At 41.3% G+C, this 18710-nt stretch overlaps 1 protein-coding gene across 1 annotated transcript; it reads right to left on the reverse strand.

Moving 5' to 3' along the window:
* Window positions 1–1887: 1887 nt before the first annotated feature.
* LOC125466543 (chymotrypsin-C-like) lies at window positions 1888–18308 on the reverse strand. Its single transcript, XM_048561138.2, has 8 exons — window positions 18266–18308; window positions 17049–17137; window positions 12070–12167; window positions 9724–9858; window positions 6730–6866; window positions 5470–5615; window positions 4442–4594; window positions 1888–1989 (listed from the first exon to the last, which is right to left on the reverse strand). Exons 1-8 carry the CDS (start codon window positions 18306–18308, stop codon window positions 1972–1974), a joined length of 819 nt encoding a protein of 272 aa, XP_048417095.2. The 3' UTR covers window positions 1888–1971.
* Window positions 18309–18710: the final 402 nt, after the last annotated feature.

The raw sequence follows: 18710 nt of genomic DNA on the forward strand, positions 1-18710 counted from the left end.
ATAGCCATTCTGTTGCTTGCACTGATCAGAGGTTCTCCCCCACCCTAATCCATTCACTCAGTTCTTCAAGGGTTCATGACTGTTTTCAAACCTCCAGATGAACTTGCAGCAGAAAAGAGCTTGAGGAAACACCACTTTATGTAATGCAGTTGACAAATATAGATTTAACTTCAGATGAACAAAGCAACAGTACGAGGGAGCAGAGAAGTCATGAGTTGAAGGGAAGATGAAGGTTGAAAGACCCAATGATGAGAAGGTACAAAGCTGGGGATGAGCAAGCAGTTTGCTACAAATGAATCGCGTGCAAACTTGGAGAGGATGAGACAAAGGGGCAAACGGGGAGAAAAAGAGGTGGGAGGAATAACCCCAGAGGTACCAGTTTAAAGTGGGATGGGTACTGTAGGGCATCTAATAGGCTAGGGTTAATTTTGGAAGAGGCAAGGAGTCATGAATAACATTTTTGACCCCAGTTTCCTTTCTATTTTGGGTGAAGTGAATTGACTGGTGTTTGCTAGGCAAATAATGCTTTGATGTGGACAGTCATTGGGAAAGAGGTTTAAGAGATTAGTTTATGGGGATATTTGCTGGGAAAAGGCTGAATCATTGCTATAAAGCAAATAAGACAAAACAGGAATAAAGAACAACAGGACTTGTTGAAGCATCAAAGCAATAAATGAAGAAATGGCAAATGTGTTAGGGAAGCAACAATTGGTTGATTACAGAGTGGGGAACTGGGAAAGCATCTTCCAAGAAAGAAGAGTGAAATAGGGCTGACAGTGCAGAGATTTGGAATTTTCTGCCAGAAAGTAGTGTAGGTAATGGAGCCCCGCTCAAACACTGAAGACAACGGTGCACACAGTTGGACACTTAATGGTAGTTAAAACAATATGCTGGAAATAATCAGCACAATAGCAACAACTAGAAAGAGAAAGGTTAATGTTTTGGTTACGATTTCAGAACTGGCAGCAGTTTTAATTACTCAAAAGGTAAAAAGCTAAAAGTTTATTTTTTCTCTTGCAAGTGACTAATCTTGCCTCTGCAAGGGGGAATCTGAGGAGCAACCTATTTTCATAAAAGCAAAATACTGTGCTGACAATCTGATGCTTAAAAACAGAAGTGCTGGAAAATCCCAGTAGGTCTCACAGCATGTACGGTGCAGAAATTGTTAATATTTAGAGTAAAATATGGCTTTTTGTTCAGCAGAGGACTCCTATAAGACATTAACTCTCTTATTTCAGTCTCCACAGACACCTCAAGACCTCCTGAGGATTTTCCCCAGCACTGTCCCCCACATGTTTCTACCAAGGTCAATCCATAGACACGTTTTTTTTCCCCTCTCCTGAACTGTATTGCTGCTTAATTGGACAACCCAACAATGATTGGGATTGAATGAGGGCAATACATCCTCAAAATCTGTTGTATTGAATTTTGAGCCATCCGTTCTAAATCTGCAGTCACTCCATTGATGTTATCTAATTGAAATACTCCTTTCATTTTAAGGGAAGACCCTCGTGGCAGACAGTCTGATAACGTACATTGTTCTTCTGTGAATAAATATTCTTAAAAGCAAAACTTTTAGTTTTAATCTGGCTACATGACAGCACAGTTCTACAGCTGAAGAATAAAGCTTTGGTTTAGCTGACAATTACTTTCAACCATTTGAATGCTAGGCAGCTGCTGTGAATGGATTAGCCTGCTGAACTGCACACTGTTTAAAAGTATGGGGGCAGTGCTTTGTGATTTGCATAGTATTAGGATTATAAGAATGGCAGTCTTTTTAGCTCAATCAGCGTACATGGTTAAAAACCCAGTTCCTATTTGTACGTAAAATATTCAATGAATGAAAAATGAACAAGCAAATAGAAGTGAAATGTTTTTATTCACTTGGCATGGTTGAGTTGGACCAAAGGGCCTATTTCTGTGCTGTATGACTTGTAGTAAAGTCTGAATACTGCGCCTCTTTGTGACTGTTCAATTGTTCGCCATTATCTAAGGAATAAAACAGACAGTTATGAGCATTGGGGTGATTTATAGCAGGATAGTTCCTTCATGAGTAATCTGCTTAAGAGTTGTGGGATTGTTGCAGATCCTGTAACCTCGTCTTAAAGCCTGCGGTGTCAGTGAGGTGGATTGCGAGTTTGGATATTCATCTTGTCAGCAATATAATGAGAAGCAACTCCCTGCAAGACTTTCTTTGACTACAGCTAATTATCAGAAGCTGCTTAAAAGTGCATTATATCAAGTAACAGAAGGTGGGAGGGGAGAAAAAAATCACAAGATTTCTGGTCCTGATTAAGTGATGGCTATTGAAAGTAAATTGGGTCAATGATGGATGAAAATAGTACATGGCTTGATCTTAACTTGCTTTGTGGTTGAATAGACTATTGGTCACTATCCAGACTTGGACTTGGGAAACGCACAAGTGGTTACTGTTTTTGTGAAAATATTCTCCAATAAGAGTGCTTTTACACCAGAAGAGAAAATAAATGACTTAAAATCAATCTTTTTGATTTGGCAAATAGTTACCTCCAAGCCTTTGAGAAGGTTTAGGTCATTCAGCCCCTCAAGTGTTTTTCCTCTGTTCAATGAATATTAGAATCCCTACAATGGGGAAGCAGGCCATTGGGTCTACACTGACCCCTCGCCAGGAACAGCATCCTACCCACACCCACTCCATCCCTGTAATCTTGCACCTCCCAGGACACTCTACGGGCAATTTAGCATGGCCAATCTATCTAACCCCTGCATCTTTGTACTATACAAGGAAACCAGAGCATCTGGAGGAAACTCACACAAGGAGCATGTGCAAACTTCACAAAGACAGCCACCTGAGGGTGTAATCGAACCCAGGTCCCTGGCTCTGCAAAGCAGAAGTGTTAACCACTGAGCGGTCTGAATGGCTGATCTAATGTTCTTCACCTTTTGCTTTCCTTACTATGCCCCCAAAACCCTACATTCCTTTTCTTTTGTGATTAAAATGACTGTCAGCTTTTGAATATCCTTAAAAACCAGCCCTCTGCTGTGAAATTCCTCGGATTCACTGCCTTCTGAGAAGAAATTCCTCCTTTCATTTCTTGCATTGATAATGTCCTTTGCTTCTAAATTCTCCCTCAAGGGGAAATTACTCTCAGCATTTTACCATGACAAACCCAGTTAAGAATTTTTTTTATATTCCAATAAAATCTCTACTCATGGGAATTTAGGAGAATGAGAATAGGCCCAATCATGCACTATAAGGAAATTCTTCCATACTTGGGAACAACCAAAGTGAGCCTTTTTTTTGCCTCCCAAGCCAGTACATCTTCCCTTTTCAAATAGGGGCAAACATTTCATAGTATTCCAGGTATTGTCTACTTACTGCCTTATGTAGTTTTAGTAAGGCTTTCCTATTTTTCTAATCCCCTTCCTTTTGAAATAAAGGCCAATATCCCATTTGCCTTTCCTCTTACCTGCTGAAACCCAAAATCAGTGCTTCAGGTTTCTGCAGTCTTTCTCCATTTTTAAATAATATTCACTCTTCTTCCTGACAGTACATGATCTCACATTTTTCTATATTATGTTCTGTTTGCCAAGTTTTTGCCCACACATGTAACCTGTCTTTATCCTGATGTTTCGCCCTCATTGCTTGCCTTATCCTCATTTTGCACCAACTGTGAGCTTAATACTTCAAAAGCTGATTATTTCCATTTCTGTTATTAGTATCGGTTACACTGTACATGTACTTCCCAACACCAGTAACCACCTTCCTCCAAAGCACTTATCTCAGTTTTTACTAATTTATCTTGCGAAGGTAGGAACAGGAGTCGGCCATTCAGCCCTTCAAGCCTGCTCGCTCATTCAATGAGGCCAGATCAGCCACTGACTCCATGTACCTGCCTTGGGCCTATAATCCCTTGATGACTTCTGCTTAATAAAAATTTGTCTATCTCCAATTTAAATTTAACAATTGAGTTGGTATTGACTGCTGTTTTGAGGAAGAGAGTTCCAAGCCTCCGCTTCTTTGAATGTAGAAGCATTTTCTAACATCTCCTGAATGGCTTGGCCCTAATTCTTGGACGATGCCCCTGGTTCTAGAATCTTTAACCAGTGAAAATAGTTTCTTTTATCTACCCTATCTTTCCCTATTAATATCATGAAGACTTCCATATTGGATTGTAGGAGGAAAAGCAGTTTCATCATAAAGTTTAAATGCTCTCCATTGTACAGACTTCTGATGCTGGAGTCAGCGATAACAGTGTGGAGCTGGAGGAACACAGCAGGCCAGGCAGCATCAGAGGAGCAGGAAAGCTGAGACTTCTGGTCGGGACCTATCTTCAGCTGTGTTCCTCCAGCTTAAAGGCCCTTGTGTGTTTTTTTTGTATCTGTCAGACAAATACAACAATGTTAATTTTTTAAACATGACTGCATAAAGAACATTTGCCAATCCTTCTCTCTAACATACCTGAGCAATCCAATCATTGTAGGCAGAAACACGAGTGAAGACAGTGGGCTTCTTCTTGGCATTGCAGCCCAAACTGGATACAAAGCTTGCAATGCCGTGGATTTCCCAGGTTCCATCAGTAGCCTGGCAGTTCAGAGGTCCACCAGAATCCCCCTGTTAGGAAAGACACAAATTTTCTTTAAGAAAATTCATACTTGAAGACACCTGGCCGTTGGCTGCTGGAATGCTGTGTTAAATTTAATTCTGCAAGTATCAAAAAGAAACAATGCTCAGGAAACTTAGCAGGTATAGCAGCTTCTATGGTGAGAGTTAATATTTCAAAATCTGGTATGACTTATTCAGTTTTGAATACAATGCATGTTTGATGGTGGTGTTGCAAACTACATCCTGTAGTAACTGAAGAGAAATTTGAACTTCATAGTATTTGAGTAGGGAAATACCACTGAGATAAAACAGTACTTTCTCACCTACAAAATAGCACATGGATGTCTTCAATCATTCAACAATTGACCAGTGTATTCTACAGGGTAGTCTTCATATGTGAGGTATTTTAAACGTGCAGTGCGAAACCTTGTCAGGATATTAACTTGACTGAAAGACCTGTTGTGGCTGCCATTTCCAGCACAGATACAATGGATTGAATGGCTTCTGCCAGTGCTGTAGTATTCTGTGCTTCTATAATAAACTTAACTCAATGTAAGAAAGGCTATTTTGGTTCTTCCCTTAATGCATTTATGGTTTTAATGGAATAAACATTGTCAATGTATTCTTGTTTCTGATCATTGAAACAAACATATTCTAAAGGTCTCTTCTCTAGCTCTTGTTCCTCTGGATTGTAAACCTATCATACTTATTCAGTTAGCCTTCCTCTTCTACAGTCCTCTGTTTAGAAACCCAAGCTTCATGCTTTGTTCTGCCGTTCACGTTTGTTTCTATCATGCATTGTGTAGTGTCCAAGGTTGTTGAAGACAGAAACTATTCTTAGAATTTTCATTGTGTGGTTGTAAATTATTTCCTAAATTACTCACATTACATCCAGCAACGATGCCATCTCCACCAGCACAAACCATCGTCTTTCTCACAGCAAATCCCCACCAGTCGAGCTTGGAGCAAGTTGCATGATCTACAACTGGCATAAGGGCCTGCTGGAGATTGTCAGCGATGGGGCCATTTGCTGAAACAGAAAGCAAACAGATGGTTGAAGTCACTTGTCTTGGTAAAAGAAAACCTCATTCATTTGTCTCCCCTCCTTCCTGAAAGATTTTTCAGTGCCTTAGTCAAGTTGCTTTCTTTACCTGGCCATAGACTCCTATAGTACAGAAAAGCCCTTTTGGTCCATTGGGGTCTAGTAATCTCTACACTAGGCCCATGTTTCAGCATTTGGCCTGTAGCCTTGCGTGACGTGACATTTCAAGTGCTCATCTGCATACCTTTTTTTTTTAAAGGTTGAGATTTCCTGGGTCTGTCGTCCTCCCAGGAACTATTTCAGATTGATACCACCCTCTGAGTGGAAAGAAATGTTTCTTTTAAACCACCTTGCTCATGACCCCTCAACCAATAGGAGCAACTGCTTCCCATCTATCCTGTCAATGCCTTGTAACTGTATACGTATCTATCAAGGTGTCTATCAATATGCTCCCAACCACCTTGCCCTCTACTTTAAAGAAAACTCTGTCATACTAGGAGATAGCAAGAACTGCAGATACTGGAGTTAGAGTAAATAGTGTGGAGCTGGAGAAACACAACAGGTCAGGTAGCATCAGAAGTAGGAAAGTTGAAGCTTCAGGTTCTGAAGAAGGGTCCCAACCTGAGATGTCAACTTCCGTACTCCGATGCTATCTGACCTGCTGTGTTCCTCCAGCTCCACACTTGAGTCTATCTAGCCTCTCTGCATAAACAGAAATGCTCAAACCCAATTCACATTCTGGTGAATCTTGTCTGCACTCATCCAGTACAATGACCAGAACAGCTCATAGTATTCTGGCAGTGATCTAACCAGAAATGAACTTAAATTTCTCACTCAAGTTGAGCAGTAAGTTCTTGTCATAACAATCTAGTGCATTAGATTGTTGTCATATATTTGACACAATCTCCTTTATTGTCAGTCAGTGCGATAATCAGTGATTTTTCAGGCTATGTCAACCTGGAAAATGTAACTGTAATGTGCACATCTAAGATCTGAAAACAAGGTAAAGGATACAACAGAACATGTTGGATTTTAAAGACTATTCTTTGTACATATGTTAACATCAGATTTCTCCAAAGAAAACATTTTGAGTACCACTCACTGTAGAGTCGACCCCATCCTGTAACGTAGCAGGAATAGTTGTTAGGGAGTATAGTATTAGGAGCAGGAATGCATCCTAACTGTATTGAGTTGCTCAGAGCCACAGGGCTGGAAATCTTTATGAGAGCAATGTCATACCTGTTGAGGTCAGAATGAAAAGTCACTGGTCAATTCTTGAGTTTGACAATAGGATACAAGGGTACTACTTTTCAGAGAGCATAATTTGTGTGGAACACCACTTATGTAAAAGATTGGCTTCATCAGAAACTTTCAAGAACTTTGGTTTCCTAGAATCGCTTAATAGGAAAAGTTGATTCCATTACAATAGGGAATGTTGTGTAGTACTGGAATTACTGAATTAAACAAAGTGGTGTTCCAGTTGCCTTTAGAGTCTCTAAACTAAATTGAAGTTTCCATTCCTGGCCAAGGTACCTGTTGCTTGTGTCTGGATTGAAGCACATGGAAACACTCTCAAAAAGATACGATAGGATGTAACAACATTGCTTAAACTCAAATGATGAATATCAGGAAGAATCGGAAATTGCTGGCAAAACTGCTTTCTCTCCACAGATGCTGCCAGACCTGTTGAGTTTTCCCAACAATTTTCTGATTTCCAGCATCTGCAGTTCTTTGGTTTTATTTTGTTTCAATGATGAATGTCATCTTGGTTGGTTTGAAAAACCAAAAGAATAACGGATGCTGAAAACCCAAAACAAAAATAGAAATTGCTGGAAAAACTCAGCAGATCTGACAGCATCTGTGGAGAGAAGTCAGAGTTAATGTTTCTGGTCCAGTGACCCTTCATCAGAATTGATGGTAGCTAAGAAAGTTTTTTTTAATGCAGATGATGGAGTGGGAGGAGGGGTGTAAGGAAGAAACAATAGGTGGGAATAGAGCTGAGAGAGAAAATCAGTTGGACAGACAAAGAAGTGGATAACAATCAGCCTAGGAAAATGAACAGCTACTAATGGTGACTGTTAGTGGCTGACAATGGGTTATGTGTAATAGCAGACCATGTGATAACAAGGCCTGGTATGTAAGCTCTTGTACAATAAACTCAAAGCTGTTAAGAACTCAGTACTGAATCCAGAAGGCTGTAGAGTTCCCAAGTGGAAAATGAGGTGCTATTCCTTCAGAACAACAAAATGTGAGGCTGGATGAACACAGCAGGCCAAGCAGTGCTCCTGAGATGCTGCTTGGCCTGCTGTGTTCATCCAGCCTCACATTTTGTTGTCTTGGATTCTCCAGCATCTGCAGTTCCCATTATCTCTGATGCTATTCCTTCAGTTTGAGCTGCATTGGAACACTGCAGCAAGTCTGAGACAGATGTTGGCCAAGGAACATGATGTGTTGAAGTGGAAGCTCAGGTTCCTTGCAGACAAAACATAGGTGTTCTGTGAAGTGGTCACCCAGTCTACGTTCAGCACAAGTTGGATGAACAGCACCTCCAATTTCTGCCTGGGAACTCTACAGCCTTCTAGATTCAATAGCAGGTTCAACAGTTTTAGGGCTTAAGGTACCTTCTCCCAAATCATTATCCCAACCAAACACCAGACATTGTTATCACATAGTCTGCTATTATGGCCTAGTCACTACTAGTCCCCATTAATAGCTGCTATACATTTTCCTAGGCTGACCGTTATCAACTTCTTTGTCCAACTGATCTTCTGTCTCTTTTGGCTCTATCTCTACCTATTGTTTTATTTCTTACCTCTCCCCGCACTATATTTTCTGCATAAGAGGCAACTTTTTCCTAGTTACCATCAGTTCTGAAAAAGGGTCTCTAGACCTAAAACAGTAAACACTGATTTCTCTCCACGAATACTGCCAGATGTGGTGAGATTTTCCAGCAATTCCTATTTTTGTTATCTTGGTTTGGATGCCACATAGCTATTGACCTTTGCAGGAGTGGAAAATAGAATTAACAAAACTAAACTGCTATTGTGATTACGAATTATCTTGTCCTTGTAAGGACAGTGCAGTCTTGTCAGTGTGACAATGTACATCTTCCAGTTTATGTAGAGTGGACTGAGTAGAAGCTCATCAGTCTTGACTATTTTTAACATGATCAAACTATACAACCATGAGTGTGTAAATGAACAGCACAACCTCCTCAAGATATTAGCCCTGAGGGGGGAAAAGAAGGGTATGTTTCAACTGGCTTGAACTTCCATTACCACCACCCTGAAACTCAAGACCGTGTCCCATTAAACACAGACATTAAGCTGGCTTACTAATGGTTTTCTCAATATGTTTCAGAATCTGCAACTCCTGCATGTGGGAGATTTCTACCCATCTTATTGGGTTATTGGTTGGCTGCATGTAATGAAATGCACACGCTCCTCCTGTATTTGCTTTAATTTGTAGAACTTCAATGTAGGTTGGCATTACAAAGGTCAAAATGTGATAAGATACTACCAGAGTTTAACCGTGCACAGCATTATGAATTATGACTGCGTACACAACTAAGACCATCCTACAAACTAGGGCTATGGTCTACATCGTATCTAATTGAAAGGAACAAAGTAACCCCTTTGTTAGAGAATGGGCTGAACAGTCGTTCAGTTGGAGTGGAGTAGTCCTACCTAGCTCACATATAGAAATGTTGAAAGTTACATGCATAATAGTCAGACAGTGGAAATGATCTAAGCAATACTTAGTAAAATCATATACAATCTTTGGTGAATTGATGCCATCCAATTATTACTAAAATCCACCCTAGCACTGTGAGCCAGAAGCCTTGACACTCTTGAGACTATGACACTGACCTTTGTTAAGTTGGTTTGAATGAGCCTGAGTGAGAGTTTTATCTGCTGCAAATTGTAACTGATCTTGTACAATAAACTCAAAGCTGTTGAGAATCAATTGGATTTTGAGGTGGTCAGAGACTTGGAAGAATGGTGTGGAACTAGAATATCATGTTCACTGTGAGTTACCTGAAATTGAGGTTTCGCAGTTTTTTTTGGTTCAGCAAGTACAGTAAATTGGTACGTACCCAAGAGCAACGAGAATTGGATTCCATTTTTCATGGACAAATATATTCTCTGGAGCAATTTCAACTGCCACTGATCCAGGCTCTGAAGCCTTGAGGTTATATTTGCCAAGTACCACCCGATAGGTCCTGCTCTTGCTTAAAGAGAAAAATCAGAAACTTCAGTCTTCTGAATAGGTATTTCCCAAGTCAATAAACAGACTTTGGCCTGTGATGTGGCACCTACCAATGTGATGTGGCACCTACCAATGGCTGCAGCTAATGTCAAAAAGTGGAGTAGAGAAGATAAGATTAGTCATGCAGCAGTGGTTAGGGTTAGTCTGACATCATGATTATAGTAGTTTTAAAGGGTTTTCAATTGGACGAAGAGGAAGGGGAGACTGGAGTGTTTTTCCATATTGAGGTCAAAGGAGAGAATAAGTTAGTATAGAAGATGGAATTACTTAGCAAAGAAAATGAGCATTTAGCTGGGTTTTTGAAATACCAACCAGCCCTACTTCCTGACTGTGTTGTTCACTCCCCATAACCATCTAATGGTGATTGGACAGGGCTATTATTATCATCTCCTCTGTCCTCATGATCAATGCCACCATCATCTAAGAGTGCAATGAAATAAAGGAAATGAGTAGGCCATTCACCGTATCATGTCTGTCCCACCATTCGACAAAATCATGGTTGATCCACTTTCCTGCCCTTTCCCCACAATCTGATTATCTCAGCCTTGAATATACTAAATGACACAACCTTGACAGTCCTCTCCAAAACAGATTCACTACCCTCAGAGAAAAAAAATACTCTTCCTCATCTCTGAGTTAACTGGGCCATCTGTATTCTGATTTTTTTACGCGCTGTAATCCAAGACTGTTCTCCCACAAGGGGAAACAACCTGACTTCATCTACTCCTGCCAAGCCTCAAAAAATCATGCATCTTTCAAAAGGTCTCCTCTCATTCTTCTAAACTGCATAGAGTACAGACTCAACCCACCCAACCATTCCTCACTTAAACAAAATGCTCCATGCCCAGGATCAATCTAGTGAGCTTTCTCCAGGCTGCCTCCAGTGCCAGGATATATTTCATTAGATAAGGGGACCAAAATTGTTCATAATATCACAAATGTGCTCTGGTACCTTTTAACAAGGCCTTCCCATTTTTTTATATTCTACTCCTGCTGGACTTGTATGCTTGCTTTTTGAAATATGTGCTGGAGGACTCCCCATGGCCCCTCCCCCCAAAACTCCCCAGTCCATCTATGCTGCAACCATCTGAAGAATTTTCCCCATTTAAATAATGTTTAATGCTGCTATTTTTTTGCCAAAGTGGAAAAACTTCACAATTTCCCAGATTATGTTCCAACTGTCAAGTTCTTGTTCATTCACTTTTATGGGTCTATAATCCTTTTGTATCTTCCTAACTACTTGCCTTCCCACCAATTTTTGTGTCATCTGCAAGCTTGGCTCTTGTACATCTGTGTTATTAATGGGTGTTGTAAATAATTGTGGCCTCAGCACTGATCTTTTTAGTACTCCACTAATTGTAGGTTGCCACCTGAAAACGTTCCCTTTATCCCAACTCTCTACCTTCCATCTCTTAGCCATAATCCTCTATCTTTGCTAATGTATTACCCCCAACATCATGGGCTTTTATTGAAAAGTCCTGGTGTCCCTGGATATAGGAAGGATGTTGTGAAATGTGAAAGGGTTCAGAAAAGATTTACACTGATGTTGCTAGGGTTGGAGGTTTTTGAGCTATTAGGGAGAGGCTGAGTAGGCCGGGGCTATTTTCCCTGGAGCATCAGAAGCTGAGAGGTGACCTTGTAGAGGTTCGTAAAATCATGAACCTCCCCGGGGGTGAGGGAGTCCCAAATTAGAGGCATAGGTTTAAGGTGAGAGGGAAAAGATTTAAAAGGGACCTAAGGGGCAACATTTTCATGCAGAGGGTAGGGTGTGTATGGAATGAGCTGCCAGAGGAAGTGGCAGAATTCAGTACAATGACAACATTTAAAAAGCATTGGATGGATACATGAACAGGCAGGATTTAGAGGGATATGGACCAAATGCTGCAGATGGGACTAGATTTATTTAGGATATCTGGTTGGCATGGATGTGTTGGGAGCGAAAGGTCTGTTTCTGTTTTGTACATCTGTGACTCATTGTCGCTTTTTAATCTGTTGCATTGTACTCATTCTGCATAGTGTGCAGGATATTTTAATTATAGCCTGGAAGACTGCTGAACAATAGCAGTATGAAAACAACATCAAAGCAAGTAAAAATGCAACTTTGGGACGCAAGGTAGATCAGCTGCCAGATGAGAAGTGAAGGGTAGATGTCAAATTATAGTGGCCAACTCACCTGATGCAGTGGGCAGCAGTCATTATCCAGTTGCTTGCAATGAGGGACCCTCCACAAGTATGAGCCCAGTTATCATTTTTTAAGTACTGGAGTGAGACCTTGGTGAATTTAAAATAAACATAAGAGAATCAAGGATCTGAAGTATCAACCCACCCCTCCCCTACTGCAGTCCTATGAAATGAATGTGTGACATGAATATTGAGTCATCTAGTTACTTTTAAATCCTGGGAGTTCTCACACCCGGGGGCATAGCCACAAAAAAAATGATAGCTTGCTCCTTCATCCAATTTTCAGCATGAGATTATCTTCTGGGTACAAGTCCTTCAGGTGTGTGAAGATTACTGCATAAGGTCACCACTACTAATGTGGTTGGAAATATTGGTATTATTTTAATAGTCACTCGTGAGATGTGGGCATATGTTGGATGGCCAGTATTTAGACCCCAGTTGCCTGAGAAGGCGATGGTTGTACGTTGGCCCACAATGCCCTTTAGGGAGGAAGTTGCAGGATTTTGATCCAGCAACAATGAAGAAACAGCAATATATTTCCAATTCAACATAGTGAGTGCCTTGGAGGGGACCTTACAGGCGCTGATGTTCCCATATATCTGCTACCCTTGACCTTCTAGATGGAAGTGGTCATGAGCTTGTAAGGTGCTGTTTGAGAATCTTTGGTGAATTTCTGCAGTGCATCTTGCGTACTGACTGTCGGTGGTGGATGGAGTTGGTGTTTATGGAGGTTGGGCCAATCAAGTGGCCTGGATGGCATCACACTCAGTGTTATCGGAGCTGCACGCACCCAGGCAGGTGAGGAGTGTTTGATCACTTTCGGCAATGGACCATGGATATTTCTCAATGTTTTTATGACCATCTTTATGGAGAAAAATGAATCTGTTAAGGTGCCCTTAAAAGTTGGCGAGTTCATTAATGAGTTTGCAAACATCAATTGCTGTGCACTGCCTTGGAGAAAATGAACCAAGGAAACATGCTAAAAATGGATTAAAAACTCCTCATTTTCACCAACACTACTGTCTACATTATGGAGGCACTGATGACCAGTGGCTTAACTGGGTCAGGATCAACACCTTGGCAAAACAGGAGTTGTGCAACAAATGGATAATTTCTGAAGTCCTCACACACCGCCCTTCGTCTTCAAAGCTCAGGTCAGGACCGTGACAGACATCTGCAGACGCAGGAACATGAGAGGTTTGATACCATCTGGACAGAGTAGGTCACTCGATCTGTAAACTGTGAGCTCAATGTCCTCATCTATATGTACGTATATCTATATGAATTAGGAGTAAAAGAGTTTTGGTTCCAGAGTCTTTTGTCATTCCAATAGATCATGGTGGATGCGCGCATGTTTTGAATCCCATGTTCTCATTTATCCACAATAATCTTTGATTCCCTTGCTGAACAAAAATCTATTCCTACCTTAAAAAATATTCAGTGACCCTGCCTCCAATGCCCTCTGAAGCAAAGTTCCAAAGTTGCATTACTGTGAGGAAAAAATTCCCAATCGCTGTCTTAAAATTGTGACCCTTGATTTTTAACTCTTAAGAGAAAATATCCTTTCCTTGTCTACTTATCAATGTTTCATAATATTACAAACTTCAAACAAGTCACCCCTTAGTTTTCTAAGCTCTCCTGGAAACCAGTCCAACCTGTCCATCTGTTTATACCTAGAATTAATCTAGAAAACCTCCTCTGCATTGCCTCCAATGCTTTTACGTCCTTTGTTAAATAAGGAGACCAACAGTGCATGTGGATTTTGAGAATGTGGTTTCACCAGTGGACTGTATGACTGATGCGTAGCATTCTTGCATTTATGTCTATTCCTCTTGTCATAAAGGCTATCATTTAGCCTTTTACTTGCTGGACTTGAATACTACCTTTTAGTGACAAGGACTCTAAGATCTGTTTCTACCTCAGTTTTGTGGTTTCTTGCATTACTGAAATGACTTTTTTTTTCTATTTTTGTCGATGTGAACAATTTCACGCATTCCGATGTTATGTGCCATCCGCCAGATTTTTACCCATTCCCACTCCGTCAACTTATCTCTGTCTGCATCTTCCTTATGTCTTCTTCACAAACACTTTCCTATCTACCCTTGTGCCATCTGCAAGTTTAGCTTCTCTGCCTTTGCTCCCCTCATCTAAGTTTTTCATATAAATTGTACAATGCTGGAGTTCCTAGCACAGACTCATCACATCGTGCCAACGTGATCATGTCTGCAATACAGTGCAGTCCTCCACCACCTTTTCAGGGCATTTGGGGTTGGGCAAACTATTGCCCTGAGCAGCATCACTCCCAGCCTCAAAACAAAAAACCCTGTCAAATAGGGAATCTTACCCTCCTGAGGGAATGAGTGACTGCTTTGTAGCGCTGTTCTTCTGATACTGCAGGGGCATGTATGGGCCAGGGGGTGGCAATGTTTCCCACATATAGAATGGCTGCATTTATTTCATTTATGTGCAACAATTTTTGTAGTGTGTGTGGAGGTTTTGACAAACTAAAACACCTCAAGGGTCTTCAAAGGTCTGTCGTTCAACAAATTTAAGTATCACAACACACGATTTTAGCTTGGTCAGAGAGGCAATTTGGTGTGGGAAAAGTCAGTTGGTTGTCTGTGATGAGATAATAGGGACTGCAGATGCTGGAGAATCTGAGATAACAAGGTGTAGAGCTGGATGAACACAGCAGGCCAAACAGCATCATCCTGCTCCTCTGATGCTGCTTGGTCTGCTGTGTTCATCCAGCTCTACACCTTGTTATCTTGGTTGTCTGTGATTATGTTTCTGCATATAAATTGTAGAGACGTTGAATCATACAGTACAAACAAGGCATTTGGTTCACTGAGTCTGTACCATCAGAAATTATACTGCTACCTGCACTAGTTCCACTTTTTCCTGCGCTAAGACGATAGCCTTCAACACTATTACATTTCAAGTGCCCTTCCAAGTACTTTTTAAACATTGTAAGGTTTCCTGCTTCAATTACCTTCCCAGGCAGTGCATTCTTGCCACCCTCCAGGTGAAAATGTTTCCCTCAAATAGTTATACAGTACTTTGGTCCAACTCATCCATACCAACCAGATATCCCATTTGGCCCCATTTGCCAGCATTTGACCCATATCCCTCTAACCCCTTCCTGTTCATGTGCCCATCCAGATGCCTTTTAAATGTTGTCATTGTACTTAACTCCTCTGCCAGCTTATTCTATACACACATTACGCTGTGTTAAAATATTGCTCCTTAGGTCCCTTTTAAAATTTTTCCCCCTCACCTTAAACCTAGGCCCTCTAGTTTTGGACTCCCCTACCCAGGTGAAAAGACCTTGGCTATTCACCCTTTAAATGCCCCTCATGACTTTATAAATTTCGATTATGGTTTTCCCTGAGCCTCTGATGCTGTGCGGAAAATACCCCCAGTCTATTCAGCCTCTCCCTGTAGCTCAAACCCTCCAATCCCGGCAACATCCTTGTAAATCTTTTTTGAACCCTTTCAAATTTGACATCATTCCTATACCAGAGAGACCAAAATTGAACACAGTAGTCCAAAAGTGGCTTAACCAATGTCTTGTACAGCTTCAACATGACCTTGAAAAGGATTTGCAGTGACAGTTTGTTTCCTAATCATGTAACAGTATCCTAGATCCCAGCTAGGGGAAAATCATTTAGGACTGAGATGATCAGGAACATTTTTACTTGAAGTGTTTGTTGGAATTCTCTATCCTCAAGGGTGTGGATGTTCTATCATTCAGGATAGTTAAGGCGGAGGTACGACCAATTTCCCAAGAAATCCAGGTGTGTGGAAACAGGCAGAAAGCAGAGTTGCAGAAGAAAATCAGCAACGTACCAGAAGGGGCAGCAGGCCTGAGGAACTGAAAAGTCTATTCCAACTCCTCTTTCATTTTTCTCCTTAGCAGAAAGAAAGGAGAATTGGTGGCAAGGGCTGTTTTGAAGTATTATCTCCAGGATTGTATGAACCTGCAACTGGAGAAGCCTGACAGAAATCCAGAAGAAGGTGTTGTTTTGTACAATGGTGTAAAATAGTTGTTTAACGTTGGAGACGGTCACGCTAGTAAAATTGTGACCATTCCAACCTTACATATGAACATTCCCCATGATACATACTGCCCCATTTAAAATGGTAAATTGGTTAAAGTGGCCAAGTAGTGCAAACCAATTGTCTATATAGAGTGTACTATCTACAAGGTCCTTTGCAGAAATTCAACAAGGTTGCATTTGGAAAACCTCTATGCAGAAGTTCCTTTCCAATCACACAACATCCTCACTTGGAAATACTTGTTCCTGCAAAATCACTGGCTCAAAATCCTGGAACTCTCACCCTAATAGCTTTGTGGGTCTTTCTACACCAAATGGACAGTAGTGTTTCAAGAAGGCAGCTCATCACCACCCACTCAAGGGCAACTAAGGATGTGTAATAAATGCAGCCAGTGATACCCCCATCCCATTAATAAGTAAACAAAATTATAACTTCTGCTGCTGCTTCACAACTTATGTGCCAGACATTTGGGGTACAACCAGGGCAATTCAATAATACCAGACCTCATTAAAGTTGACATTGGTTTATTGCTTGAACTGAAATTTTACATAGAAATAATTAAGAAATGATCAAGATGGTTCTGCAAGGAATGTGGATTCTTCCAATTAAACAGAATCTAAATGACAGAAGTTAATGCATTTTGTTTCCAAATGAGACAATTCCAACCTATAATTGCAAAACAGGTAGGTCACTTCTACCCTCAAACAACAAAGATTAACAATGTTGATAAGAAACATCAGTGGTAAAAGGATAAGGTAGCTGGAACTTCTCATCTAAGTTAGATGGGACAGGTTACACAGTGGAAAAAAAATTGAAGTCCAACAAATGTGGGACATCATGCCTGAAAGTCAGCCAACTGGCTTGCTGAGACCAAATTGTTTCAATTTTGGATTATGGAAAAGGTTGTCTTACCTGCCACGGCCAAGAATGGGGTCGAGCATCCACTCCACCTACGACCCTGGAGCTTACAGGTGGAACAGCGGGTGAACCACATCCATTGGCTGCAAACACAAACAACATTCACCTTCATTTGGTATTTTCAAACCAATATTCAGCTCTTCTGGTGAACCAATACGATTAGAAAATCAGGTGATACAGAGGAGGCACTGACTTGTTTATCCTACCTGCCTGCTCTTTTCCTACTTGTTTCTTCTGTTGAGACTATAGTTTGCATCCTTTGCTGTTGCTGGGTCATAATGCTGACACTCTCACGCCACTGTTACACTGCAGGAGTTCAAGAGGGCATCTTGCCACCACTTTCTCATGGGTAAAGAGTCCTAACACTGGCATCTGGTGATTCTTACACCTCGTGAGTGAATAGTGAAACAAACCGCGCCCCCCCATCCTATTTTTGGATTGAACACCCATCCCACTGACCAGCTGAACTTTCCCTCTGTTCCTTCCATTCTGCAGAGGGGCTGGAAATTATAAATCACATCAGCAATAGTTTTCACATTCTCCACCATGCCTACCAAGCCACTGCTTCCTTGGTCTGAAAGGCAATTGGGTGTGATATTTCCTCATCATCAGCAATGTTACGATAAAAACTCTGGAGCAGTTGGGACTTGAACTCAGGCCTCCAGTCCATGGGTAGGGACATTACCCCTGCACCACTGAGGTGTTTTTTTTTATTGAACATATTTTTCTAATCAACCTGTTAAGAGATTTTATCACACACCAAAGGAGCAGAAGGGCTTGATTCTGGGCCTCCCAGTCCAGGGGTAGGGACACCACCATTGTGACATTAGAGGGCCCTTCCAATCAGATTTTTTAAACCTATTTTTCTAACGGACTGTTCAGAGATGTTAGTGCACACTTCTGAGGCAGGTGGGACTTGAATCCAGTACCTCCAGGTCCAGGGGTAGGAACACTACCACTGCATTACAAAAGGGCCCATCCAATCAGGTTTTAATTGACCTGCGAATCAGTGTTTGGTGTGATGCTTCCTGTTGAATAGTTTGCTGACACATCTCATCTGGGTTTATACATGGGGACTGGCCATGCAGGTGGGAAACCAGTTGGCTGACAGTACCCAGGAGACTGTTCCACAGCGCCGTCAGCAGTGATCAAAGAGGAAAGCAGTAAACCACAAAACCCCTGCTAGTTCTGCAACAGCAAGTGATACTTACCACCACCGGCCAGGAGCAGAGCCGCAAACACGAGTGAAATCATTTCTTTGCCACTGCTGTTTGGTCCCTACTGCAGCAATATTTATAGAGACAGGCTCAAGCTTATCTTGGAGCTCTTATTGATCTAAGTGTCAAATTTGTCGCTAAGAATAAAGAGCACCACCACCTATATGAGGCAGGCATTTTGTCCCTGAGGTGGTAACAGCTGCTCAGATTTTCATCGGCGTTCATTGACAATGGTGGCATTCTAACGGTTGAAGAAGTGAGATGACAGGTCGTGATAACAGCAAGGCTGAACAGATCAAAGGAGGTCATCCAGTGCATCTGGACGTGTTTTTGGCTTATGCTCCCTACCATTCTAGCCTGTCAGGGCTAGAGCCATGACTGGTGGGCTTGTGTACAAAATTCAGCTCACAAACTCAATGGAATCAAGTTTCTTTCTTTA

The sequence above is a fragment of the Stegostoma tigrinum genome, chromosome 28 (genome assembly GCF_030684315.1).
Source record: "Stegostoma tigrinum isolate sSteTig4 chromosome 28, sSteTig4.hap1, whole genome shotgun sequence".
NCBI lineage: Eukaryota > Metazoa > Chordata > Chondrichthyes > Orectolobiformes > Stegostomatidae > Stegostoma > Stegostoma tigrinum.